Here is a 27,831-nt window from a genome sequence, read left to right as displayed (position 1 = left end):
GTCAGCAGAACACGGGCACGGTGTCCTTCGCAGGAAAGGAGGGGCCGGCTGGCAGTCAGTGAGACAATGAGACACACAGGCCTCCAGGTAGTGTTGTGCACCTGCTCAGGGAGAGGCCTGAAGAGAGGCCATGGCTGCTTTCACAGCTGTGACCTCCACGGGGAAAGGAGGCCCTGTGGGTTCCCCATGGCAAGGTAAAGACAAGTCTGGCATCTCAGAGTCTTGTAACTCAGCAAAGAGGTGGTGAAGACAGTGGATGGAGAGCAGGTCACAGAGGGTGTGATTTTGAGATTCCTGTGACTGTGGCTACTTCTGAGCAGAGATTCCTGGTCACCACAGAGTGTGACGGGCAGCTTTATTTAATTGCAGGCACCCCAGAGTTAAGCGCAGCTGAGCGGAAGGAGCTGGAGAACAAGTTGAAGGAGCGGGAGGAATTCCTAATTCCCATTTACCATCAGATAGCCGTGCAGTTTGCTGACTTGCACGACACACCGGGCCGGATGCAGGAGAAGGGTATTATTAACGTAAGTACAGTGGTTGCCACTTCTCCTGACTTGTCAGAGATCCAAGGGCGAGCAAGTGTGTCTCATGCACACAGGCTCACAAGCAGGGAGCCGTTAGGGCTGGATCGAAACAGCTTGTGCAGATCGACCTGTTTTCAATTTTTTTGGAGAGACTTTTCCCTTTCTCTATATCCACTATCATCCTCAAACAATTTATGATATAGGTTGTCTCCTGGACTCCTCAGGAGGCAAGCTCCATTTTACTGGTGGGAAACAGAGTTACATATTACTCCACTGGGGAGAGCTGCCTAGGTGGTCCTCAGGCTTGAGTTACTACAGCGTCAGGGTCCAGCAGCAGCTGACTCACAGTTGATTTGCACGCAAGTTTGAGCCATCAGCTCAAAACCAGTTCCTCACCTTGTTATATGGGAATTCACAGTCCCTTCCCCAGAATATCCCCACCATGAGTGGGGTTTCCAGTAGCCATGCCCATCACACTGCTCGGGCCTGTGGTCAGCAGGGCGTAGGGGCTGCATTCCAAACTGGGGAGACATCCACAGGTTCGGGGAGCTCGTACCAGCTCTTGAGTCTCTGAGGGGCTTGCTGGAAAGTAGGTCTCTGGGGCTGGGGTACCTGAGTTCATTCTTATCTGTGTATAGGACATCCTGGACTGGAAAACATCCCGTACCTTCTTCTACTGGCGGCTGCGGCGTCTCCTGCTGGAGGAGCTGGTCAAGAAGAAAATCCACACTGCCAACCCTGAGCTGACTGATGGCCAGATCCAGGCCATGTTAAGGCGCTGGTTCGTGGAGGTAGAAGGAACGGTGAAGGTAGGTGGGCACCCTCAGCAGCCCTCATGCTGCGCTCCTCACCCCCGCCAGAGGATTGCAGGCTTGTCGTCTTGGAACCTCCAGGCCTCTACGGATGGGAGTTGGTGGGGAGCACATAGGCCTAAGCCCTGTTTCCTCCCCCACAGTAACACGTTGTGATGGCTTGTTAGAAGAGGTGGAGGGCATTTTTTTGCAGCTCAGTCACTCAGCAAACTCGTTTGAATACTCACTACATACCAGACACTGCATTAGGCTGTGGGGACATGGCAGTGAAAGGCAAATGTTGTTCCTATCCACACACAGCTCACCATCTAGAGGGAGAGACAGGTTAGTCAGGAGGTTGCATACAATAGTGAGACACATCACACATGGCAAACCCAGGACATCACAGGGCGCAGAGAAAGGATACCTGACCCACTCTTTGAGAAGAGGGAGAGGAGTCTGGGAAGACTTCTAGGAGTGATGGCTCAGCAAAGACCTGAAAACAAAGTAAAAATGAACGAGAGAAAGAGGTTAGATTGGGAAGTGTAGGAGGAATGTTCCAGACAGAAGGAACAGCATGTTCTAAGGCCTGACAGCAAGAGCAACATGCATCGTGGCTATTTCAGGATGGCTCAGAGACTGGGGTTGTGCAAGGCCATGGAAGCGGTGTTGAGGGGCTTGGACTTGGTCCTGGGTGCTGTGGGAAGCCACTGAGGCATTTTAAGCAGCAGAGAGATGTCTAGTTTGTGGTGTGGGAGGACTGCTCAGGGGGCTGTATGGAGGGTGGGACTGGAGGAGGCAGCATCAAGAAGCCTGATAGGAGGCGACGGAAATCTAGGCAGTAGGCGCCATGACCACAGCTAGAGGTCTTCTGATTTCAAACCTGAGCTGGAAGGAAATGGGAACTCTGAATCTGGCATATTCTTGGGGTGATCTCACAGAGAGGTGATGCCTTGAAGCAGTGACCCTGCTGAGGTGGTGTCACTAATGTTCTTGTCCCAGAGCCGGAGCTTTGGCGAGTCCAAGGCCAGGACAGCCAGGTGCCAGCCGTTGCCCCACGAATCATGGGTTGCACAAGACAGGCCACTGGAGGATGAGAAGAAATTGGAACTTTTGTTTCTATTTATTTTTATTAAGGAAAGGAAATTAACCTTTATAGTAGACTATGGATTAAACGTAAATCATATACATCATATAAACATTTTATCAGAATACTGGTAGTATGTGTTAGAAATAGAGTTGGAGGGCTGGATGGCGGGCACTCCAGCCTCTTCCTGGAAAGCACTGCCTGAAGTCTGCCGAGTGTTCTTGGGAAGGAACTCCAAGATTTGCTGTCAGTTTTAAAGTCAATGAATTAGGGTACTTCTAAGATTCACCTTTGTGTTAACTCTACCCATTTCTTTATGACTGAAAAGTTTCTTTGGATAAATATTTCAGATGTGCAGCAGGGGAGTGCAGCCTTATGTGACATTTGGTTCAGGTTAAGGTCAGTCTGTGGTATCATAATTGAGTGAGACAATTTCGTCAGTGGCTCCCGGCAGCTTCTAGTGGACGCTGGCATTGAAAGTCACACAAGTGTAAAATGAGAGGTTGTTCTGCAGTTCAGAGTGGCCGGCTAGGTAAATGGAGTGTGCGCGTGGCCGGGAGAGGCCACACCGCCTTCCTGCCACATTAGCCACTAATGGACGTGCACGGCCTCAGTAGGCACAGGATGAGGAGAAGGGATGGTTTCCCTCCGAGCATGAAGTGAGTGGATAGGCCCTTCGGTTGCTCCTTCGCGTTCTGCTCCCAGGGGACAGTGTATCTGGAGAAGTAGGTCATTGCCATCTCTTACCTATGGAAAGAACGGCTGATTGTGTGTACATAGATTTCCTGGCTGGAAATCAAGTGCTGAGGACATCCCAGCTCCATGGCTCAGGAAGAGGCTGCCTGAGGCACTGGGAGCCAACTAAACCCAAGAACTGAGGCTTGTACAAAAGACAGCTTTCCCTGAGCTCTCAGGCCAGGACAGCCGAGGAGAGGAGAGAAGGGCGGGTGATCCTGTAATGTGGCTTTGAAACCTCCTTCCATATTCTGCAGGCTCAGCAGGACCTAGTTTAGTGTGGGGCGGGTGATAAAATCTGCAGTGCCCTTGAGAGAAGAAAGTGTTGCAATGTTCAAAAGCCATCTCTGCTGCCGCTGAAGGGCTGACATAGAATCTGTTCCGTGTTTGGGCTTAAAGCCTTAAAACCATCACTTTTTGTTGGTCCCTCAAACAGTGATAGATAGTGTGTGCTCTGTCTCTCAAGTGCAAAGACTGGCTGAGTCTAGACCCTGGCTTTGCACCAAGAAGTGACCCTCTAATCCTTATTGTGGCTACTGGTAGGAAAAGACATTTAGTGATAGGCATCTATTAGCCATGCTGTGTGTTCTTTTTTCCCAGAGAATTTGTTTTAATCTTTATCCTGAAAAAAAAACAAAACAAAAAACAGATTCTGGGACAGAAAATTTGAAGACAACTGTGACATTACATAACTGAGCAATGTCATTCTTTTTTTTGCCCTCAGAGAAATCTGCTACCGTAAGTTATGGGATTCTGTCTGAGCCCCCGGGACAGTCCTATTGTAGGAAATAGTAGGGTTTATGGTTCCTAGTTTTACTGCAGGCAGAAGAAAGGCATCACTACAGCTTCCTGAAAAAAAAAAAATAACAAGAATTTAGGTTTAAACTGGATTGTAAAAACATGGTACACATTTGTTTCATGGGCATGTTTTCTCTTTTAATTCTTAGATCCACAGTTTGAGGTTTTTCAACTCCCACCTCCACCCCCAGTAGTAGAAATTGAGATTAGAACTCTGTGTGGAGCAGTGAGAAAAACATGGGTTTTAGAATCTTACAGACTTTTTGGATCCCAGTTTTGCCAGTTACTGGTGTGGACAGATTATTTAAGCGTATGTTTCTCATGTGTAAGTGGGGATGATGTTCATTTCACAGGGCTCAGTGAGATTTAAATGACATAAGTATTGCACGCAGCGCCTGGCACTTGGTAAACCAAATATGCTGGTTTCCTCCTCCCAGCACAGCATGTTAGACTAAGGGTTAAAGATGTATAACTTAACAGTCTTGGCAGGAAGGGGGTTGGTTCCATGAGCAGAGTCTCAGTAACTGTTCTTCGATTTGGCTTTCTCTAATTTATTCACAACCTAGGATGCCATAATACGTCCTGTTTGTCCAGATAGTTACCCATTCGCTCTTATTCTGGATTCACAAATAAGATGAAAGGTTTAGTGGCAGCCCTTGTGAGGACGATGGAGGAAAAAGCACCGATGATATAGTCATTCGATTTCCACTGACCTCAAGTTACCCTTGGACAGGTCTCATACACCAAACTTCTGATTTAGGGCTAGGGAGGCAGGAGGTGAGGCAGAACCTGAAAAGTACTACTTGGCCCCTCTGGGCCTGAGGCCAAGACTGGAGTGGCTCTCAGGAGACCCTAGCCCACATGGCTATTTGCTGTTGTACTCCAAAGCCTCAGAAAAATATCACATTGCTGGAGGTATCTCCAGGGAGCTCACAAGGTGAGTTATCTATAGGGCATGGTAATCAGGGCTCACATCCATCAGTCTGTGCCCTGATCACTCCCTGGCCCTGCTGTACCATTGCATCAGGAGGGCTTAACAGCTATCTAGTATGTTAGAAATGAAACTTTCCAAACAAGTCATTTAGATTTTGTAAGATAGAGTAATTACTACACACAATTAGCGAGGCCGAGTAGTACCAGAGATATTATCTGCTGATGCCGAGAGAGAAAATGTCTCCTGAAGATTACTGTAAGGCCACTGTTGGGGTGTTCAATTATCAATATTTTATCAGTATTAAAATGTTCTGTCAGGCAGGTGACATATGGGCCCAGGCCTGTGATGAGGTTAGCAGCCCTATAGTTCACTGGTTTAAAATCCACACTCAGACACTAGGAATAACAAACTACGTTTTCATAATTTTGAAGGAAATGATAATGGCTTTTATTTTTTCTGGGAATAGGGTTGCCTTATCCTTCTGATGGCTGGAGCGAGGAGTCTTACAACTGTGTCCTAAGAGAGCAGACAAGGAACTGTAAACCCCCTAAGCCAGAGGAAGGGAGCCTTGTTTTTCTGGTGGGGGGAATGGGGAGTTAGCTCACAACAGTATACTAAACCCAGGTCTGTGGCATTGTGAGTGCTTACGTTTGTTTATTCTTACTAAAAATGCAGCTGCCTTGGATCTGCAACCCATTTGCCTTTTTATGCAGTGTGATCTAAACTTCACTGGGGTTCAGCTCATTGGTTGTCATCCAGTTGCTGAACCTGAAGTGAACAGCAGGTCTTTCTGAGAAGGGCATTTTCAAAAGGGAGACTTTAAAGAGCAACAGTCCTAAAACTTGGAATGTGTTGCTCTAATCCTGGCTAGGAACTTTTTTAATGTTTAATTTAAACACCTAGCATAGTCTGATGCTGCAGGAGAGGAAGGCAGAAGAGTTTTCTCTAGAGGGTAGCTGGCTTTCCAGTACAGTGTCTGAGCATCGTTAGAAGCAGGCATCTCGTTAGCTAATACATTACACCAATCAAGGAGAGTTATCTTAAGCCACAATTAATCTGCTCCCTGGCATATGTTGATAGGAAAGCATCATGCTGTTTCTTAATTAAAAGCAAACGGATTAAAAATGATTAATAAGAGTATTAAATATTCTCCTAAACGAAAGGCTTTGGGATTCTTGGGTAAATCTAGTTTTTTTTTTCCATACTGAAACCCAAGCAGCAGTCATTGTTTTAGGTTTTCCCACCTCCAGAGCTTCGTAAGTAGGGCATGGTCAGAAGTCCTCAAGCCATGGAGAAGTCTAAATTACCAGTGATGGGGATGATGACGTCAGAGCCCGGGTGTATGTGTGTGTGGAGTGTACGGGAGCTTGAATGCAAGAGTTAAGACAGCATCACCACCACCACCACCCTTGGCAGTAGATTGATGGGCACCTCCTCCAGAACAAAACACTGCCCTGCCGTTAAGCCTCAGATGTCAGTAGTCCTGACCTAGGCCCAGAGAGGTAGGAAGGCTGGCACAGGTTTGCACTATCTTAGCCACACCACCTTGACTAGGAGAGCTGATCTTTTTATCAGTGATTACAGAGATGGGCAAATTTGGGAGCAGAAAAGGAACTGGACAAAGAGCTAGAAAAGGCACATTGCTGATCCTTAATCCTGGGACTCCTTAATCCTTCAACTGTGAAGGACTCCTTCTTAAGAACTGTTAGGAATCTGGAAGTCAATTACATAATAACCAGTCACAGCTAACTCGCCACCTAATTTAGAGATGGGGAAGTGAGAGTCTGAAAAGAAACCATTATTTTTAAAGGCATGAAATAGAAGTTAGAAAACGACGCAGTGCTGTTTCTTATGGCACGATGCCTCTGGAAGGGTGTGATGAAAACATTTCCTCTGTGCCTTGTGGGCCCTGGCGTCACAGCTGTGGTAGGCACAGGTTTCCTGAGCCACATCTCTGAGAGCCCCTAATGCACCCACCTATTAAATTACAGCGCCAAACTCATTGTCATTCTGACTTTGACTTCGTTAGTGATAACAGAGAAGGATAGCGCACCTTTAAATGACGAGCTTTGTGTTTAATTACCCAAACAAAATGACATAAATATGAATGAGCCCTAATGGTGGTACTTGGTTTTCCGGAAACCATTAACAAAACGATTCCTAAATGATTTGTAAAGAAAATGAGAGGAGAAGAGAGCAAGGAGAAGGCTATTAGGTTTCTAACACACTCCTGAATTATTATGTAGTCAACTACCTAGGAAATCCTCAGCTAAATGATCTTGAAAAAAGAGAAGCGAGAGGTGGTTTGTTGAGACTTTCAGGGTTACAGACTTCTTCACCTTTTTGAATACTCCCATTGAAAGTAAAATGGGTTTCTGGCCTGGTGGCTGTCCCCTAGTGGCAAGGCTTCCCTCACGTCAGTGCCCCTCAGCGCCCTGTTGAAGGACCGTGGGCTCTACCTCAGGACACTGCTACAACCAGGCGGCTCATCTGCCGGGCCTGCCTGGGACGAGAGACATACATTTTAAGAATTGTCTCAGTTCCTCAAAAAGCTGCACATTTCATTTTAAATCACCAAACAACCTCTCCCTCTCAATCAGCACTTCACTAAACAATGTGGGCTTCTAACTATTTTTCTCAAATCTGCCAGGTGATTAAATTCTCTTCACCTTTGTGGAATAGGTAGAGACCTAGAGTGACAGGCCCAGAGTCAGAGTGTTGAGCGCTGATGCCTCTGGAGGGTGAGGACAGCTCCTGTCTTGAGGCCTGTTTTCTCCTCCTCCTCCAATCCCAACAGTAATGGAGAATAGCGAACAACTTTTTTACATCGAGCAAGCTTTTGGAGTGAATTTTTCAGCTGTCGAACTGTCAGGGTGTCCGGCCGGGCGCCTGATGTTTGACCAGGACTCATCTGTTGGCAGGCCTATGTTTGGGACAACAACAAGGATCTGGTGGAATGGCTGGAGAAACAGCTGACAGAGGAAGACAGCGCTCGCTCGGTGATAGAGGAAAACATCAAATACATCAGGAGAGACTACGTCCTCAAGCAGATCCGCAGGTGAGGCCCGCAGTGGGGGTTCCTCTCAGAGCAGTGGGGCTCACCTCTTTGGAATGAAAGACTTAAAAACAAACCTTGAGATGATGATGCCTTATAATCCTCATGGTCTCTGAGACCACTGTGTTTGACACAGATGAAAACAGAGCCCTGAAGCACAGTTCTTTCTCAGCTTCTGGTCCCTAGGGGCACTTAGTAATCATCTCAGCTGGATGAAGGCTTAAATTCACTATGCCCCCCACCATTAGCTCCCAATGCAGATGCTCCAACTGGATGAATGAGTCTGTGAGGGAAGCCAGTTGCCCGGTAGTTTCGTGGGGAACTACGCCCTCCTGTCCCCCAGCCAGGAGTTAGCTGTGTTCTTCTAGAGTCTTGGTCTTCCCCATGGGATGAGGGGGTGGGGAGGGTGGTACTGCTGGGGACATGTTTTTAAAACTTCTTATTTGGAAACATTTTACCTAAAGCTAAAACTGTTTTTGCAAAACTAAAAAGAGTACAAAGAACAAATTTGTACCTAGAAGTACTTGTTGTTTACATTTTACCCCATTTGCTTTATCATTCATGAGTTTGCTTGCTCTCATCAATCCACCCTTTGTAGAACTGTTCATTTTGAGTTTGTCAGATGTTTCCTCATGATTAGATTCAGGTTATATAGTCTCAGCCAGAATGTCACATACGTGATGATGTGGCCTTCACAGGGCACTGCATCTGGAAAGACAAAGTGTCATCTGCCCCTCCTGTTTTGATCACATGGTCAAGATATTATTCAATTTATCCACTGTATAATTATAGATTTTCCCCCTTGTACCCAGTAAGCAGTCTGTGGGGAGACACGTTAAGGCCATATAACCATCCGGATCTTCAGCAGAATTGCCACCTAGACTTAGCATCTGTGGATGATACTTGCCTGATCCAATCTTTACAGTGAGGTTACAAAAATGATAGCTTTCCAAACACCAGCATGTCCTGCATAGTCGCCACTCCAATTCTACTATAAGCAAAAGTCCTCTCTCCTCCTCCACTCATGTATGTATTCATTATTGGTACAGATTGATGAATTTATATTTTTTCAATAATTTTTAATATACTTAAATGTCCCAGTTTTAACTAGTAGGGAGCATCCTCATGCTAGCTCCACTAGCTTTGTGACATACCTCCATTGGTTTTGGTTTTTTGTACTTCCTTACTTTTTGACATAGGAGAATGTTTCAGGTTTTTCTCGTGCCTACTGTCTAACTGGGGCCATTTTTCATGTAGGAAAGCAAATCAGATGAGGTGGTGCTGAAGTGTCTGCAGTGGACTCTGTTAGCATGTTTATTGGACATTTCTTAAACTACCCTAATCTAGACACTGCTGCTTCTCCCTTTTCTTCACTATCTCAAATCTCACCCTGCCTCTGCCCCCAGTTTGGTACAGGCCAATCCGGAGGTTGCCATGGATTCCATCGTCTACATGACCCAGCACATCTCACCCACTCAGCAAGCAGAAGTCGTGCGGATCCTCTCCACAATGGAGTCTCCTTCAACATAGGAAGAGCTTCCTGTCCCCCTGCCCTGCCTCCAGAGCAAAGGGGTAGAGCGGCCTTTCACAGCTGAAACCACTGTAACGAGAAGGCACAGGAGACCTAGCACTGGACTCAGTGGCATTTTGCCTTCCCTTGAATGCTTTCAGGTTATGCATGACATACTGGGATATAGAGTCACAAAGCCCCTGCTCCAGCCCACTGGTCACACCTGTTCAGTATTTATTACCCTGACTGTGACAGCAGTCCTCTCTCCCTGCACAGACCTGATAAGGCAATGAAGGGTACAGCATGTACCATGAGGTCTTACTACACAAAAGGAGGGCTGTCTCCCCAATCCCAGCCTGAGAATGTACGCTGCTGCTGGGCAGTCAGCAGCCCTCCCTGGCCCCATGAGCCTGCAGCCACAGGCAGCAGAGGAGGGCCGGGGCTGAGGCCATAGGCCTCACACCAGGTCTGGGAGAGGAGGAATCCTCGAGTCCGTTATTTCTTTACCTCCTCATTCAGCCTGGTACACACTAGGCACTGGAGAGGAATCATTCTCAGTTTAATCACACCACGCTACCTATTTATGAAGAAAAATTAGAGCATGAAATCTGCAAGCTCCATGGGAACTCAACGATGAGGACAAAACCATAATCCGAGAAATAGAAATAGACCAAGTCACTGTTGTACATTTAGAGGCCTCGACCTTGAGTTCAGTTCTCTTAAAACAAATGGAAAGATGACCTGCCACTACCCTGCATGTCACTACTTCACTAGCTATTGCACCCGGTGGGAGCTGCAAGGCCATTGTGTGGGAGGCCCCTGTCGTCCTGCAGGGGTCCCACAGGCTGTGCTATAGTCTGAGTTGACAGGAGGAGCCAGGGGGAACTGTCCTGTCACTGATGGAAAGTAGTTAGTTACTCATGCCACAGGGAGAGTGGGCCAGATAGGCTCTCTCTTTAGGACTTGGAAGGTTGTAACTATTCAGCCTGGAGCTTTGATAGTTACAAGAGGTTAATAGTGCCTAGAGTCACTTATCTCCGTTTCCAGGGCAACTCCCCTAGCAGCTGACAGTCCTACTCCTTTTGCGTCTGATCCCTGCCTGGAATGTACACAGGCAACAGGGGCAGCAGGTCTCCCCACAGCTGCTGAAAGGAACCCTGGTGACATCCATGCTCTCAGCACCAGGAACTGGCCTTCCCCGGTGTGGGGAGGCTTCCAGGAACACAGAATCCACATGACCTTAAGATTATCTGTCATGGTGCTGCTGTCTTCCAGGCTCACTGGTCCCTCCCTGGCCAGTGATGGGCCTCCTAGTGGGTGGTGGAGAGTTTGTTTTCAACAACTAGTTTATTCGAGGAGAGAGCTTACTGATCCCCCCGTTGGTATTCCTAAAGCAAGAGTGGCAGGTAATCAGGGCTGGCCGAGCATCTGGTTCCTACGGTGCAGCTAATTGCATTTGTCACCGATGACCAAGGAGGAAGCCACTAAGACATTTTAGAAGCACTGGTATGAATACTTTTATACCAGCTACAGTTTTGAGCCTTAACCCTGTAGTTCACACACAAGAGCCCCACTTCCCCTTCTTTGGGACCTTTTAGTGCAGATGGGCACTGTGTGGCTGACTGCCCCCAGGAGCCCCAGAGCCTCAGCCAGGCTGCCCTGGTACAAGGTACCAGTGTTTGGCACCATCAAAGAAGGGCAGAGAAACTTTCAGTCCAGGAAGAAGCATCCACTGTTCCTAGTATCTGTTTACCAAGTAAGAATTGAGTTCATCTTTGACCAGATTATTCCTCTACACTTTACTGCAATAAATAAAATTCTACACACCACAGCTGGTGTTAAGTCCCGCACTCCCCAGTTGCCCTGTTTCTAGCCTTTCTTCAGAGGTGGGTTGGGTTACACTCGTGTCCCTTTTCCTGCTTCACTAAATTACTACACATTAAATGAATCTGTTTCCTCTCTACAGCCCTGTAATGCCTATTCCCCGATCCCCAGAGCGCCTCACTTTAGGTCTTACCCTGGACAGGAATTTTTCATATGGAGAAGACAGAGCCACAGAACATGAGCAATCGGATATTCCCACAGCCCATTACACATGCAAGGTTACTGAGGCAGGAGGAGTATAAATGATGTATTGACCGAGACTTGCTTGAGCCAAGATTGCCATATTGTCTGTTCACCTCATTCACAAAGCAGCCTTCACTTGTCTCATTGAGAATTCGATGGACATATGCCCTGATGGGCAAGGAGCTTCAGTCAAATGTATTCTTTTCACATTTTATTGAAATAAACCTCCACATTTGTAGGAGTCACTGTCATTTCAGCCCATGCTCAGCCGCTCACTCACCCTGAGCAGGGGAGCTTTCAGCACTGGTGAAAGGACAGCGCTTGTCATGACACAGTGGTATAGCCTCCTGCAAAGTGACAGCTTTCAGAGACTTGGCGACGTTTCAGATACACGTGCCCTTGATGGCTTGGGAAGTTTTAGTGGTGCTCTTAAAGTGAGCACGAAGATTTGAACCTCTTGGTTTGCATGATTTTGTGGAGTTTTCTGGGTCAAGTGAACAGCAATCCATTTTCAGAGATCACCTCAGGCCACTTTGATGGGGAAGTTTTAGATTCTCTTAATTTAGCTACTAAATGGATATGAATGCTAACTCTGGGCACCAAAGGGCACTAGGCAGGAAACTCATGAGTGTGTGTCTTCGACCCTCAGCCTCAGTTTTTCTCTGAATCCATGTGGTTGAAGCAAGAACAAACACCAATCCCTAAGCATCTGCAAAGAAAGGTAGAGGCCACAAGAAAGCAAGGAGGGGAAGCACTGGCCTTTGCTGATTATTAAACCCAGTGTTGTATCTGTCTCTTTGGGATGTACAGCAAAGCAAAGAGTGACTTTTTCTAAATTAGAATGTTAATTAAAATACATACATATATCAGTTTGAAACACCCTATGCTACATATTCTAAAATGGGGAGAAAGAAGGGAGATTCAGGATCTGGGTGGAAAACTGCCCCTCTGTGCCTCCAACCCCTGCACTCCACCGGCAGGGAGCCCTGGTCAGCATAGAGGTTTGGGGCCTTCCCCCTCCCTCAGCAGCCAGACCCCAAGACTTGGACTCGAAGCTGTCCATACCCTTAGCCAGCACTTGGTGGTGGTTGCAGGTAAGGTCAGCAAGATGAAGAGGGAAAGATTTTGCTTCTGAGGACTTGCCTGCTACATACAGTGCTTTCTTCTGTTGGGGAGTGTTATTTCCTTTATCGGTCTTAGTAAAAGAAAAATTTTAAACTTCCATTGGTATCATTTTAGGGTAATAAGGAAGATTGAAGAGTGAGGGTTCTGTGATCTAGTCCTGGGCCCACCTGTATTTCCCCAACTGAAAAACACAAACGCAGAATGCAAATGCCTAAAGACCATTACAGGGAGGAGCCTTCCTGTGCTCCTCCGATGTGCGAGGCTGGGTGCCAGGCCGTGGTGAGAGGCCTGGAGAGATGCTGAGCTGGGAGGTAAGCCTTTACTTAAATGCTGGCTCCTCAGCCTGGGCGCAAGAAGGCTAAACCCTGGGCCTGCCCTGCTCCACACGGTGAGGCGGTGTGTGAGTGATGCAGACAAGGGCTGAAGCCTGGTCTAGAGACTTCCAGCTGGGAGAGATAGGCATGGTGTCCCAAATGAGGGCACTAATGTCTGCGAAGTTATTCTGGGGACACTAAAAAGGTTGGATAGAAGCACAGCAGTCATTTGGGAGAGAATGGACAATGAAATCTGAAAAAGCAAGTAGACAACATTGTGAAGATCTTTTAAATGATAGGCCAAGGAACAAGGTATGTCCTGGAGAGAGCGGGACACTTTGATAGCTTGGGGACAAGGGAAGACGGTATAAAGATTTAGAAAGCAGCCTAATTGAAAAAGAGCACAGCCTTGGGTGCCAAAAAAGCTAGCTCCAAGCTTACCTCCATGTGTGTATGTCCCCGAGCTGGAGGGGTCACCCAGGATAGTAAGTCCAGGCCACACCAAGAGGCATAGAAATAATAATGGGTGACTATCAGCTATTTTCAATACTCCATAAATCTTGCATGTGCCTCAGTCAAGTGGCAAAGGCTTACCATGCTGTTTTATCTTTCTGATGACTAAGAGTTTTACCAACCCAAGAGGTAGTACTGGCTACCTCAGGCTGGCCAGAAGCTCCAATGGGCTGTTAATAATAATACCTAATGGGAACAGGAAACTTTCATAAATACAGTATTTTGGCAAGCAAAATATTCTAAAATATTGCATGAGACTCCCTATGGTTGGTGGAGGAGCAGGATGATAACAGAACCTCAGCTCTGAGAGGACTTAGGTCCACTCAGTGGGCTCAGCCCATCAGGAACTACAAGGAGATGAGATAGACTATAGCTCAGAGAGGACTGATGGATGAGCCTAATCCCAAATACTGTGATTCTATAATTGGCCTTCTAGAACTAGCAGGAAGGATTGGGAACAAGGAAAGACAGAAACAGCTAAAGACATCTAGGCCCTGAATTAGGAAAAAGCTAATAGCATTCTTGCCCATACTAACAGATACTTCCATAGCCACCTAAAAGAGCATGGGCTCTGGAATAAGCCTGTGTTGGGTTCAAATACTCCTGTCCCTGGGCAAGCTCCTGACCCTTTAGTGTGTGAAGTGTGAATAACAACCAGGACCTCAAAGGGGCTTTCTGAACAAGTACCTAAATTAGTTAATAAGAATTAAGTTGTAGGCGTTAGTAACAGATTTTTAATGTCAGGTTTCTCCATGCCATTCCCCTTCCTTACGCTCTGTCAACATGCAGAAGAACCTTCCTCACAGGGCATTTTCAGAGAACCACCCCCCTTATGAGAGCAGGATCTAGGGACTCTCTCTAAGCACTGAGTTACATGGACGCTAAGCAAAAGTATTGAGGACTGCTATGGTCTGAATGTTTGTGTCCCTCCAAATTCATATGTTAAAATCCTAACTTCAACAGGTGATTGTATTAGAAGGTGGGGACTTTGTGAGGTCCTTAAGTCATGAGGGTGGAGCCCTTGTGAATAGGATTAGTGCCTTATAAAAGGGTCCCGAGAGATCCCCTCCCTTTCCATGATGTGAGGATACATGTCTGCGACCCAGAGGAAAGCCTTCATATGACCCTGCTGGCACTCTAACCTCAGACTTCCAGCCTCCATAACTGTGAGAAATAAATTTCTGTTGTTTACAAGTTACCCAGTCTGTGGCATTTTGTTATGGCAGCCTGAATAGACTAAGACAAAAAAAAAATGGGCCAGGAGTGAGGTGCTGCTGTAACTTAAAAATGTGGAAGCAGCTGGGTATAGAGGGAATGTACATCAACATAATAAAAGCCATATATGACAAACCCACAGCCAATATCATACTCAACGGTGTAAAACTAAAAAATCAAGAACAAGACAAGGATGCCTACCTTTTTATTCACCATAGTACTGGAAATCCTAGCCAGAGCAATCAGGCAAGAGAAAGAAAGAAAAAAACATCCAAATTGGAAAGGAAGAACTAAAACCCTCTATTTGTAGACAGAATGATTATATATAGGAAACCCTAAAGACTTCATCAAAAATCTGTTAGAACTAGTAAATTCGGTCAAATTGCAGGATACAAAATTAATATGTAAAAATCAATTTCATATCTATACACTACTAATGAACTATCAGAGAAATTAAGAATATAATCCCATTTATAATTAGATCAAAAAGAATAAAATACCTAGGAATAAATTTTACCAAGGAGATGAAAGATCTGTACACAAAACTATAATGCACTATAAGATGAAAAAAATTGAGGGCACAAATAAATGGAAAGATATTCCATGCTCATGGATTGGAAGAATATTGTTAAAATGTCCCTACTACCCAAAGCAATCTATAGATTCAATGCAATCTGTATCAAAATTACAATGGCATTTTCACAGAAAGAGAAACTATCCTAAAATTAGTATGGAACCACAAAAGATCCTGAATAGCCAAAGCAATCCTGAAAATGAACATAGCCAGAGGCATCATATTTCCTGATTTCAAACTATATCACAAAGCTATAGTCATCAAAACAGCACGGTATTGGCATAAAAACACATATAGATCAATGCAACAGAAGAAAGAGCCTAGAAATAACCCCATGCATAAACAATTAATTTACAACAAAGGAGCAAAGAATATACAATTGGGAAAAGACAGTCACTTCAACGAATGGTGTTGGGAAACTGGACAGCCATATGAAATAAAATGAAACTGGACCCTTATCTAACACCATACACAAAACCAAATCGAGATGGATTAAAAACTTGAACTTAAAATCATAAAACTTCTAGAAGAAAACATAGGGGCTAAGATCTTTGAAATCAGTCTTGGCAATGATTTTTGGGTTTGACACCAAAAGCAAAGACAAGAAAAGCAGAAATAAATGGGACTACATCAAACTAAAAAGCTTCTGCACAGTAAAGGAAACAATCAAAAAATGAATGAAAAGGCAACCTATGGAATGAGAGAAAGTATTTGCAAATAATATATTTAAGGCTATGGCTATGCCACTCTGAACAAGCCCAATCCCATCTGATCGGGCCTGGTTAGTACTTGGATGGGAGACCACCTAGGAAGACCAGGTGCTATAGGTGTAAAAAATAAAAAATAAGGGATTGTAAGCTGACAAGGTCCTTGCAATCTGTGAGGTCAACCAAGGGTTGCCTCACCTAAAAAAATAATAATAAAAGTAAAAGTAATAATAATAATAATAATAATTGATAAAGGGTTAATATCCAATATATAAAGAACTCATAACAATAGTAAAAAAAAAAAATCTGATTAAAAAAAAGACAGGAACTGAATAGACATTTTTCCAAAGATGGCAAATGGCCAACAGGTACATAAAAAGGTGCCCAACATCACTAACCATAAGAGAAACGCAAGTCAAAACCACAATGAGATATCACTGCACACCTGTTAGAATGGCTATCATCAAAAGGACAAGAGATAACAAGTGTTGGTGAGGATGTAGAGAAAAGGGAACCCTTGTACGCTGTTGGTGGGAATGTAAATTGGTGCAGCCACTATGGAAAACAGTATGGTGTGTCCTCAAAAGCTTAAAAACAGAACTACCATATGATCCAGCAAAAGAAAATACCATATGATCCAGCAAAAGAAAATAAAAACAGGATATCAAAAAGATATTTGCATTCCCGTGTTCATCGCAGCATTATTCACAATAGCCAAGAGATATAAAAACAACCTAAATGTCCATTGGGAGGTGAATGGATAAAGAAGATGTGGTACATATACAAAATGGAATATTATTTGACCATGAGAAAGAAGGAGAACCTGCTATTAGTGACCACTTAGATGGATTTGGAAGTCATATAATGTGCTAAGTGAAATAAGCCAAACAGAGAAAGACATACTGATGGTATCGCTTATATATGGAATTAAAAAAAGAAAGTCAAATTCATTGAAACAAAGTAGAAAAATGGTTGCCAGGGCCTGGGGGGCAGGGTAGAAGTAGGGAAGAGTTGGTAAAAGGGTACAAACTTTCAGCTCTAAGATGAATAACATCTGAGGATCTGATACACATAATGGTGACTATAGTTGATAGCACTGTATTGTATAACTGAAATTTGCCAAGGGTGTAGAACTTAAATGTTCTCACGAAAAAAAAAAAAGAAGAAGAAGAAGATAAATACGTGAGATGATGGATGTGTTAATTAACTAGATGGAGGGAATCCTTTCAAAATATATGTATATTAAATTACCACAACATATACTTTAAATATCTTAAAATTTTGTATGCCAATTATACCTCAATAAAGCTGAAATGATACCAGGAGTGAGGTGCTGCTATAACAAACCTTAAGATAAAGAAGCAGCTTTGGAACTGGCTAATGGGCAGAGGCTGGAAGAGGTTGGAGGTCCATGCTAGAACAAGCCCACATTGCCATGAACGGACCTTTAAAGGTCATTTGAGTGAGGGCCCAGAAGAGAACTGTAGAGAAAATTTCCATTTTCTTAAAATACCTAAGTGCCTGTGAACAGAAAGTTGGTAGAAATACAGATGGTAAAGGCTATTCTGATGAAGTCTCAGATGGAAATGAAGAAGTGGCATTGGAAACTGGAACGGCAATTTTTGTTACACAGCAGCAAAGAACTTGGCTGAGTTGTGTTCGTCTCCTAGTGTTTTGTGGAAGGCAGAACTTGTGAGCAATGAAATTAGATATTTGGCTGAAGCTATTTCTAAGCAAAGTATTAAAAGTACAGCTTGGCTTCTCTTGAATGTTTATAGTAAATTGTGAGGAGAGAAATGACTTAAAGACAGAATAGTTAAAAGGGAAGCAGAAATCTAATATTTAAAAAATTCTGTCTCACCATATTGCAAATGAGAAAGCCTGTTCAGAAGAGAACACTGAGGATATGGCCATGCGACCCTTTGATATGGAAACCAGTGTGGGTGTGAACCGGGGACTTACTCAGCCACTCCAGCAGGAAGGCAGCCTATTTGAAGCAAAGAGGAAGCAAACAGGAAGGAATGAAGGAAGGTTGTTGGACAGCTTAGATTTTACAGGATGGGATCATAGAGCTATTCAGCTTTTAACATGCTCTATTCAAGACAAGGGACCACAGGGTAATTCAGAGATCATCATGGATGTCTCCTCAGTTTCACAGGGCAAGGGGACCATCGCTTAGGTTTCGATAGGCCAGATGACCCCTGCCCAAAGCTGTGGGGCGAGACCTATGCCCACTGGCATTTGCTTCCAGCCCGGGAAAGCCACAGTGTGGACCGTGCCCAGCAAAGCCATAGGGGCAGGTACATCCTAAGGGGTCCAAAGTGTCCAAAAGACAAGACGCCCCCCCCACTCAGTGTGTCCAGAAGGTGAGAACCCCCACCCCAACCCAGAGTGCAGAACATCAAGTTAAATATTATTCTCAGCCTTAAGATTTAATGTTTGCCTTCCTTTCCCTCCTATTTCTCCCTTTCAGAAGGAGAATGTCTATTCTATGCCTACCCCACCAATGTATTTGGGAAGTACATAATTTGAATTCACAGGTGCACAGCTGGAGGGGAATTTGCCTTAGGATGAATCATACCTTATGTCTCTCCTATATCTGCCTTAGATGGTATTTAGAGGAGACTTCAGCCTCTAGACTTTTAAGTTGATGAATAAGTTAAGACTTTGGGGGCTGTTGGGATGGAATGAACGTATTCTGCATGCAATAAGGACATGAATTTGGGGGACCAGGAGTGAAATGCTATGATCTGAATGTTTATGTCCCCCAAAATTAATGTTGCGATCTTAACCCCCACAGTTGATGGTATTAGTAGCTGGGGCTTTTGCAAGGTGCTTGTCATGCGAGAGGAGTTCTCATGAATAGAACTACTGTCTTATAAAAGAGGTTCCAGAGAAGTCCCTTCCCCCTCTGCCACATGAGGCTACTACGAGAAATCTGCGACTTAGAACAGAGCCTTCACCCAACCATATGGCACCCTGATCTTGGGCTTCCAGCCTCCAAAACTGTGAGAAATAAATTTCTGCTGTTTATAAGCTACCTAGTCTGTGGTACTTCTGTCTTAATCCAGAAAGCTGAGCTCTAAGCCTGGCTTCCCTTATGGTGGGGCCTTGAACAGCTCAAGGGCTTTAGGAGTCTTGCTTTCCCTGGAAAGCAAAAGGAGAAAGGAGAATAAGAAGACCCTGAGATCTCTTCTTGCTCTAGAAGAATTCAAATCGGGAATCATGGATGAAAGCTGAAGTCTAGTTAAAAATATTCCCAGGGGCCTTGTCAGTAACAGAAGTAATCTCAGGGCAAACAACAGACCAGCAGCCTAGCCAAAAATCTGACAGACATGGGAAATGAGAATGCCATAGAGACCTTGATAAGCTCTCCACCTACGAGAGACCAGAGAGACTCCAAGCTATCCACACATCCCTAACTGACTTGGGAACTTTTAAGCACATGAAGAGGAGATGCAAGAGGGCCTATCGGAAAGTAAAAGCCAGAGCAGGCTTAAAAACTGCCTAAATTTTTAACGTACTACCCAACACACACACGCATACATACACCTACACACACTCACCAATAGAAAGTAAGAAGCCTTAGTGGTGCAAGGTCTTTAAGCACAACATTTGCCCAAATCATTAGCTATTAGGTGATTGGCTGACCATTAGGCACAAGGGTGATACCTATGAAACTGGGCTTAAGAACAAGAATTTTAAAGAAAAAACTGAGCAGAGGCATCAGCATCTGCACATCACAGAGGAAACAGAATCCACAGATTTAGTCAAGTTATTAAACAAAAGCAAAAGAAAACCTTCAGGGAGAAAAATCAGAATCCATAGTTGCTTTAATTATCAAAAAATGTCCAATCTTCATCAAAAAATTATGAGACATTCAAAGAAACAGGAACATATAACCCATCCTCAGATGAAAAAACAAAAGCAAATAAGTCAACAGAACTGTTTTTGTGTGGGTCCAGATGTTCAACTCAGCAGATTAAGACAAAATCAGCTCTTATAAAAATTATTTTTTAAAGTAAATTCTAAATAAAATTCTACATACGTGCTACATACAATATGGATAAGCCATAAAGACATTATGCTAAGTGATACATTATGCCAGACACAAAACGGGAACTATAATATGATTCCATTTATATGAGGTATCTATAATTGTCAGATTCAGAGACAGAATGTAGGATCATGGTTACCAGGGGCTAAAGGTAGGAGGAAACGGGGAGTTACTGTTTAATGGATGCAGGGTTTCAGTTTGAGATGAGAAAGTTTGGCGATGGATAAAGTTTGGTGATGGCTGCATAACAACGTGAAAGTATTTAATGACACTGAATTGTACACTTAAAAACATTAAAATGGTAAAGTTTATGTTATGTATATTTTACTACAATAAAAAAAGTTCTAGAGTTGAAAAATACAATAACAAATGAAAATTTAACTAGGACTAAATAGTAGATTCAAGAAGGCAGAAGAATGAAGAACAGAGAAAAGAATGACAAAAATGAACAGAGCCTCAGAGACCTATGCAACAACGGCAAGTTTACTGATTTATGTGTAATGGGACTGCCAGAAGGAAAGGAGAGAAAAGGGCAGAAAAAAAATATTTGAAAAAACAATGGCTGAAAACTTCTCACATATGATGGAAAACAACTGGCAGATCCAAGAAGCTCAATAAATCCCAAGGAGAGAAACAGAAAGAGATCTATACCTAGACACATCACAGCCAACCTGTTGAAAGACAAACTCTTGAAAGAAGCTAGAGAAAAATAACTCATCCTGTATAGAGGAACAATAAAACAAATAACAGCAATGAAAGCCAGAGGCAGTGGACTCATATATTAAAAGTGCTACAAAAAAACCTGTCACCCAAAAATGCCATATCCAGCAAAACTATCTTTAAAACGACATAAAGATATTTCAAAAAAAAAAAAATACTTCCAGAATACATTGCTAGAAGACTTGCCTTATAAGAAATACTAAAGAATTATTCAGGCTGAAATGATTCCAGATGGTAATATGAATCTACACAAAGATGAGAAGAGTTATTTGAAAAGGTAAACATATATGAATAAATATAAAAGACAGCATGTGTGTATTCTCTAGGGTAAAAGACATAAAATTACACACACAAAAACTGTATTTCTGTGTTTGGGGGTTTATAGCAAATCTAAATGTAACATACTATAATCACACAAAGGAACAGGAAGAAAAATTGAACAATACTAGAACCAAGTTTTTATTTCACCAGAATTAAGTTAGTATTCACCTCAAATACATAATGCAATCCCTAGAATCACTACTAAGCAAATAACTTTAAATTATATAGTGAATGCAAATCATATATCTAATAAAGGGTAATATGCAGACTATATAATTTCTACAATTTAAAAATAGGAATATGATTTAAATAGACATTTCACTGAAGAGTATGTACAAATGGCCAACAAACATGAAAATACGCTCAACATCACTTACTATTAGAGAAATGCAAATCAACCACAATGAGATATCACTTCACACTCATTAGGATGGCCTCTATCAAAAAAATAGAAAACAGTGTTGGCAAGGATGTGGAGATATTAGAACCCCTGTGCACTGTTGGTGAGATTGTAAAATGGTGCAACTACTATGGAAAACAGTATGGTGGTTCCTCAAAAAAAACTTAAAATAGATTTACTATATGTTCCGGCAATCCTAATTCTAGGTATATATCCAAAAGAATCGAAAGCAGAGTCTTGAAGAGATATTCGCACATACATATTCATAGCAGCATTATTCACAATAGTCAGATGTGGAAGCAACCCAAATATTCATTGACTGATGAATGGATAGACGAGATGTGTTATATACATACAATGCGATATACAGCCTTAAAAGGAAAGAAATACCGTTATATGCTACAAAATGGATGAACCTTGAGGACATTGTGCTTAGTGAAATAAGCCAGTCACAAAAAGACAAATTCTGTATAATTCTGTTTACAGGAGATATCTAAAGCAGTTAAATTTATGGAAAAGAATGTAGAATGGCGGTTACCAGGGGCTAAGGAAGGAGGAAACAGGGAGTTGTTGCTTAATGAGTATAAAGTTTTCACTTTTCAAGATGAATAAATTCTGGAGCTCTGTTACACAACAGTGGGAATATAGTATATTTAACACTACTGTACACTTAAAAATGATCAAGATAATAAATTTTGTTTTTAAAATACGTATATAGTAAATACAACAACAATGGAATTTAAATGGCATGCCATTTGGGGTGGCTCCATAGTGTAGTGGTTAGCACGTCTGCTTTACATGCAGAAGGTCCTGGGTTCATGTCCCAGGTGGAGCCACAGACCGTACTCCGGCTGCGCCAGGCCGCAGGTGCACACCGCGAGTGTGTGGAAGGAGACGCCCCACCTTCAGAGATCCAGTTCTTAAGGGGAAAACGGCAACATCCATAGGTCAGGGATGGAAGTGGGGGGAGGGGAGGAATTAAAGAGAGGGAAAAAAATTAGAAAATAAATAAAAACATTTTAAAAAAGTAAAATAAATAAATGGCATGCCATTTAATACAGAGAGAGGCGGCAAAGAAGGAATAAATGGACTAAAACCTTATCAATAATTACATTAAATTAGAAAGGATTAAACACTACAATCAAAAAGTAGAGAATATCAGACTAGATAAAAAACAAAATCCAACTCTATGCTGTCTACAAGAAACACACTTTAGATTCAAAGACACAAATAGATTAAAAGTGAACATATAGAAAACCACATACCATAGAAACAGTAACCATAAGAGAGCTGAATTGCTATATTAATATTGGAAAAAATATACATTCAGATAAATATTACTAGAGACAAAGAAGAACATTTATGATGATTAAAGCATCACTTTGTCCAGAAGGTATGACAGTTATAAATGTATACACACCTAAAAACAGAGCCCCAAAATACATAAAGCAAAAGTTGACAGAAGTAAATGAAAAAAGAAACAGACACATCGACAATAACAGATCTGGATCAATAACTTAAACTTCCATCTTACACTGAAAAAGAAGAGAAACTGAACCCCAAACTAGCTGAATTAAAGAAAAACTAAAGAGTAGAGTGGTAATTAATAAAATAGAAAACAAAAACAGAAAAATTAATAAAAAACAAATTTTAGTTCTCTGAAAGATCAACTAAATTGACAAACAAAAAGAAAAGAGAGAAGACAAAACTTCCAAAATCAGGAATGAAAGAGATGTTGCTAGTGACCCTACTGAAATTAAAAGGATTATTAAGGACCTATCTTATAAACCACATCATGCCAACAAATTAGACAACTTAGATAAAATAAACAAATTCCTAGAAAGACGCAAATTTACCAAAACTGACTTAAACAGAAAATCTGAATAGACCTATAACAAGTAAAAAACAATTAAATTAGTAATTTAAAACCTTCCCACAAAGAAAAGCCCTGTCCTGGAAGGCTGCACTGGTGAGTTCTCTATAAAATATTTTCCAATTCATTCTGTTTGCCCACTATTATCCTGCTACCAAAGCCAAACAAAGACATCACAAGAAAAGAAAACTAGAGACCAATATTGTTCATGTAGATAGATGTAAAAATCCTTAGCGAATATTAGCAAACTGAGTCCGGCAACATACAAAAAAAAATTACACACGATAGCCAGGTAGGATTTGTCCCAGGAGTACAGAGTTAGTTTAACATCCAAATCAATTAATGTAACACACCATATTAATAGTATAAGGGACAAAAACCACATGATCATCTCTGAAGATGAAGAAAAAAGCACTTGGTAAAATCCAACATCCATTCCAGATAAAAGTACTCAACAAGCTATGAAGAGAAAGGAATTTCATAGATCTGATAAAGGGCATCTATGAAAAACCTCAACTAACATTGTGTTTAATGGTGAAAAACTGAATGCTTTTCCTCCTAAGATCAGGAAAAAGGCAAGACTCTTTCCACTTCTACTTGGCATCATATTGGAGGTTCCAGCCAGTGCAATAGGCTAAAAAATAAAAATTAAAAGCTCGTATATTCAAAAGAAAGGATTAAAGCCGTATTTGCAGATGACATGATCCTGTGTGAGAAATCCATTTTTTAAAAATGAGAACTAATAAATATATTCAGCAAAATAACTAGGGTACAAGATCAATATACAAAAAATTAGACCGTATTTCTATATAGTAGCAAGGAGCAATACAAAAATGAAATTAAGGAAACATTTCATTGACAATAGCATCAAAAACAATAAAATACTTAGGAATAAATTTAACAAAAGAAGTGCAAGATTTGTACACTGAAAATTACAAAACTGCTGAGAGAAACTGAATATAAATAAATGAAGAGGCACTCCATGTTCATGGATTGGAAAAATACAATGTTGTTAAGATGACAATTCTCCCTAAATTGATCTATAGATTCAATGTCATCCCTATTAAAATCCCAGCAGACATTTTTATAAAAATTAACAAATTTAGCCTAAAATTTATATGGAAATGCAAAGAACCCAGAATAGCCAAAATGATCTTGTTAAAATTTGGAGGATTTATCTATCTAATTTCAAAATTTAAAATCAGGCAAATAGAATGGAACAAAATTAAGAGTCTAGAAATAAATTCTCATTTATCTGATTTTTAACAAAGGAGTCAAGGCAATTCAATGGGAAAAAACAGTCTTTACATAAGGTACTGGGACAATTAGAATATGCTTATACAAATTATATTTTTAGACCCTTGTACTATATGCAAAAATTAACTCAAAATGGATTATAGACCAAAATGTAAAAATTAAAACTATAAAACTTCTGGAAGTAAACATAGGAAAATTTTTTTGTAACCTTGGGTCGGGCAAAGATTTCTTAGATCTGACACCAAAATCATAATCCATAAAAGAAAAAAAATTGATAAATGAGACCATCAAAATTAAAAACATTTGTGATTCAAAAGAAAGCATTAAGAAAATGAAAAGACAAGCCATGGACTGGGGGAAAATATTTATAAAGCATATATCTGATAAAGGATCTGTATTTATCAGAATATATAAAGAATTCTTGCAACATAATAAGATGAGCAACTCAACCAAAAACGATCAAAAGATTTGAATAAAGATTTCACCAAAGAAAGTAAATCTATGAATGGCTAATAAACAGATGAAACTCTATTCCACATCACTAGTCATTGGAGAAATATAAATTAAATCCATGATGAGAGTCTACTACTTACTAGAACGACTGTAAGACAGACAACAACAAGTAGTATTATCAGGGATATAGGGCAACTAGAATCCTCACAGATTGCTGGAGGGCATGTCAAGTGGTGCAGCCACTTTGGAAAACAGTTTGATTTCTTAAAAAGTTAAACAAACTCACCATATGATCCAGATATCCCACGCCTAGGTATCCAAGATAAATGATTGTTTATATCAGCTTTATACATAATCTGGAAACTATCCAAATGTTTATCAATAGGCGAAGAGATGAACAAAATGTGGTATATCCATACAACAGGTACTAGTCAGCAATAAAAATAACGTACTGACATTCTGTGACATGGACGAACCCCAGGTGAAGTGAAAGAAGCCAGACCAAAGACTACATATTGAATGATTCTCTTTATGGGACACATTCAGAAAAGACAAGTCTATAGTTACAGAAAGCAGATCAGTTATTGCCTGGGGCCAGGATGATATCGAGGATCGACAGCAAACCAGCACAATTATTTGTTGGGGTGATGAAAGTGTTTTAAAAGTAGAATGTGTTAATGGCAGTACGAATCTACGAATTTACTAAAAATCACTGAATTATACATTTACAATGGGTGGATTTTATGATATGTAAATTACACTTCCATATCAAAGCTGGGAAAACAAACCATAACCAGCAAGTGTGGTAGGGATGCACTAACCTTACCACCACTACCCACAGCCTGCCCTCCTGAGTTTGCACCTGTTTCCACAGACTCCTCCCACTGCTCTCGGGGCTGAGATCTTCCTAGATTCCCCACGTAGTGTTTTATTTTTAGCTCATAGCCTTGCTTGTACAATGATTGTCTTCCTGTCTGTCCATCTGCAGGACCCAGATCCTCCAGATCGGCAGCTGTATCCACTAGCTGTTTTCTCCCAGTTTCTCAAGAAAAGCTTGCTAAAAAAAAAAGAAGCAAAACCACTTGTGTCTGGAGTGCCTTCTGTAGGCCCTGGTGATCTCTCACATAGGAATAATTAAGTTTAAACTTCTATTCAGCAGCTAAGCGCAGAAATCGACCCTGGCACCTTTCTAAATTAATTGAGTTACAAAATGCTCCTTTTAGGATAGAAGTCATAACAGCTGCTTCTATGACCCATTTTATTATTACCTTCCCTCAAAACCTACTCTGGTCTTCCACCCTCTGATCTAGCCCAACCTGAGAAAGTCCGGCAGGGGTCTGGCAGAATGATGCTGAGAGTGAGGGGCTCCAGTCACCAGCAAGCAACCCTGGTAGTCACACACATTAATTTCACAATGACCAAGGCAGAAAGCTCCTGCTTTGGAGTCCTGCATGCATTGTTTCTGTGGCCTCAAGTCCCAGCAGAGCCGTTGCCCTTCCCTACAAGCCACAGCCTTGCTCCAGGCCCAGACTGGACTGATTTATGCCTCACCCAGCAGGCTTGTAAACATCACACCACAGACCCTCCCGCTGGTCCAGACACTGGCTGAGTGGTGGGGGGATCCTAAAGACGGAAGTTTGAGCTCGGTTGTCAAGGAGCTCACCTGGACGCACCGCCAGCAGTGAGGGACCCTGACGCCTAACCTTCATCACAGCCTCGGGGAGAGCGTTGCGCCAGCACCGCATAGGGGTCCGGATCACCCACCACGCCCCCGGCACTGCCTGGAGGGAAGGTGCTTTCTGACGCTCCGTGGCTCCAATGACTTTACATTGTGTGCTCCGTGGCTCCAATGACTTTGCATTGTGTGCTGCAGAGACCCCCTCCACTACTTTATACACCACAGGCACATCTCGTTTTCCTGCGCTTAACCTGATTGTGCTCCACAGGTATTGCGTTTCCCTCCCCACCCAAACGGAAGGCAAGACCCTCCACCAGCAAAAAGATTAGGACTGGCTTTATTGAGATACTGGCTTTACTGTGGTGGTCTGGAACCAAACCCGCAATATCTCCGAGGTATGCCTGTATTCAAACGTCAAACACCAAACCACTTCCAGGCACACGCAAAAATGCAATTATGGGAGGCGGAGGCTACTCAACTCCAGCAATGCATCTACAACTCTACCCTAAAATATCTGCATATTGAACTACCAAGGACAGTTAAGCTTTCAAAGGGAGAAGATCAAAGTGCTGTCATCTTTTAATTTAATCCTTTTGTTGCATCAATGGTCTTACGAGGGATGAGAGAGATCAAAATAAAAATGGAAACAAACTATCTTTGTGGCTGTTGTGTTTTAGCCTTTTTTTTTTTTTCAATTTGGGCCACAAAATAGGTCAGCTCCATTACTGATCAGCCTTCCCACAAATATTTAAAACAAATTGAATTGCACACCCAATACCCATCACAATTACACCAGGCACAATAACTAAATTAGCAATTCAACAAAATAATTGGAAATGCGATGCTCTCTATTCCACCAGTCTCCCTCGAGGGTTTAGCCGATCTATGGGGGAAAACTCAGCTTTCCTAATTCTGCAGCTAATTAGAGACACACTTGTAAATGAAGTTGTTTGTCTTAAAGTTGAAATTCTCTTCTGGGGGTGGGGAAAGGGAAGGAGAAGCGAGAAAGTCCTTCCACTGGAGGAAGTGTATGAACAGGTATAAAGAGCACACGCCTGGGTTCTAATTAGAACCCGTAGCCTTATCTGCAATTAATAAAGCATCACTATTTTACCATCACTTA

General features: G+C 42.3%; 2 protein-coding genes across 9 annotated transcripts in view; one reads left to right on the top strand and one right to left on the bottom strand.

Annotated features, from left to right (window-relative positions):
- The window catches only part of ACACA (acetyl-CoA carboxylase alpha), a 244,968-nt gene extending 233,222 nt beyond the window's left edge, over positions 1-11,746 (top strand). For 5 of the 7 annotated variants that reach the window (XM_025041627.1, XM_025041631.1, XM_015599172.2 and 2 more), the window contains 4 exons: positions 370-524; positions 1,163-1,333; positions 7,791-7,927; positions 9,331-9,454. In XM_025041627.1, the coding sequence (XP_024897395.1) occupies positions 370-524; positions 1,163-1,333; positions 7,791-7,927; positions 9,331-9,454 (587 nt within the window). Of the gene's footprint in view, positions 1-369; positions 525-1,162; positions 1,334-7,790; positions 7,928-9,330 lie in introns of all 7 variants that reach the window. The other 2 variants (XM_025041628.1, XM_025041629.1) reach the window with 2 other exon arrangements.
- Positions 2,420-27,831, bottom strand: part of AATF (apoptosis antagonizing transcription factor) — a 123,433-nt gene continuing 98,021 nt past the window's right edge. Inside the window, exon 12 of one of the 2 annotated variants that reach the window (XM_025041632.1) lies at positions 2,420-3,149. In XM_025041632.1, the coding sequence (XP_024897400.1) occupies positions 3,146-3,149 (4 nt within the window). In that variant the 3' untranslated portion in view covers positions 2,420-3,145. The other variant, XM_006924923.3, reaches the window with a different exon arrangement.

The sequence above is a fragment of the Pteropus alecto genome, unplaced genomic scaffold (assembly GCF_000325575.1).
Source record: "Pteropus alecto unplaced genomic scaffold, ASM32557v1 scaffold98, whole genome shotgun sequence".
Taxonomy (NCBI): domain Eukaryota; kingdom Metazoa; phylum Chordata; class Mammalia; order Chiroptera; family Pteropodidae; genus Pteropus; species Pteropus alecto.
The sequence above is the reverse complement of the archived record's forward strand: the minus strand, read 5'-3'. Positions and strand labels throughout refer to the sequence as shown.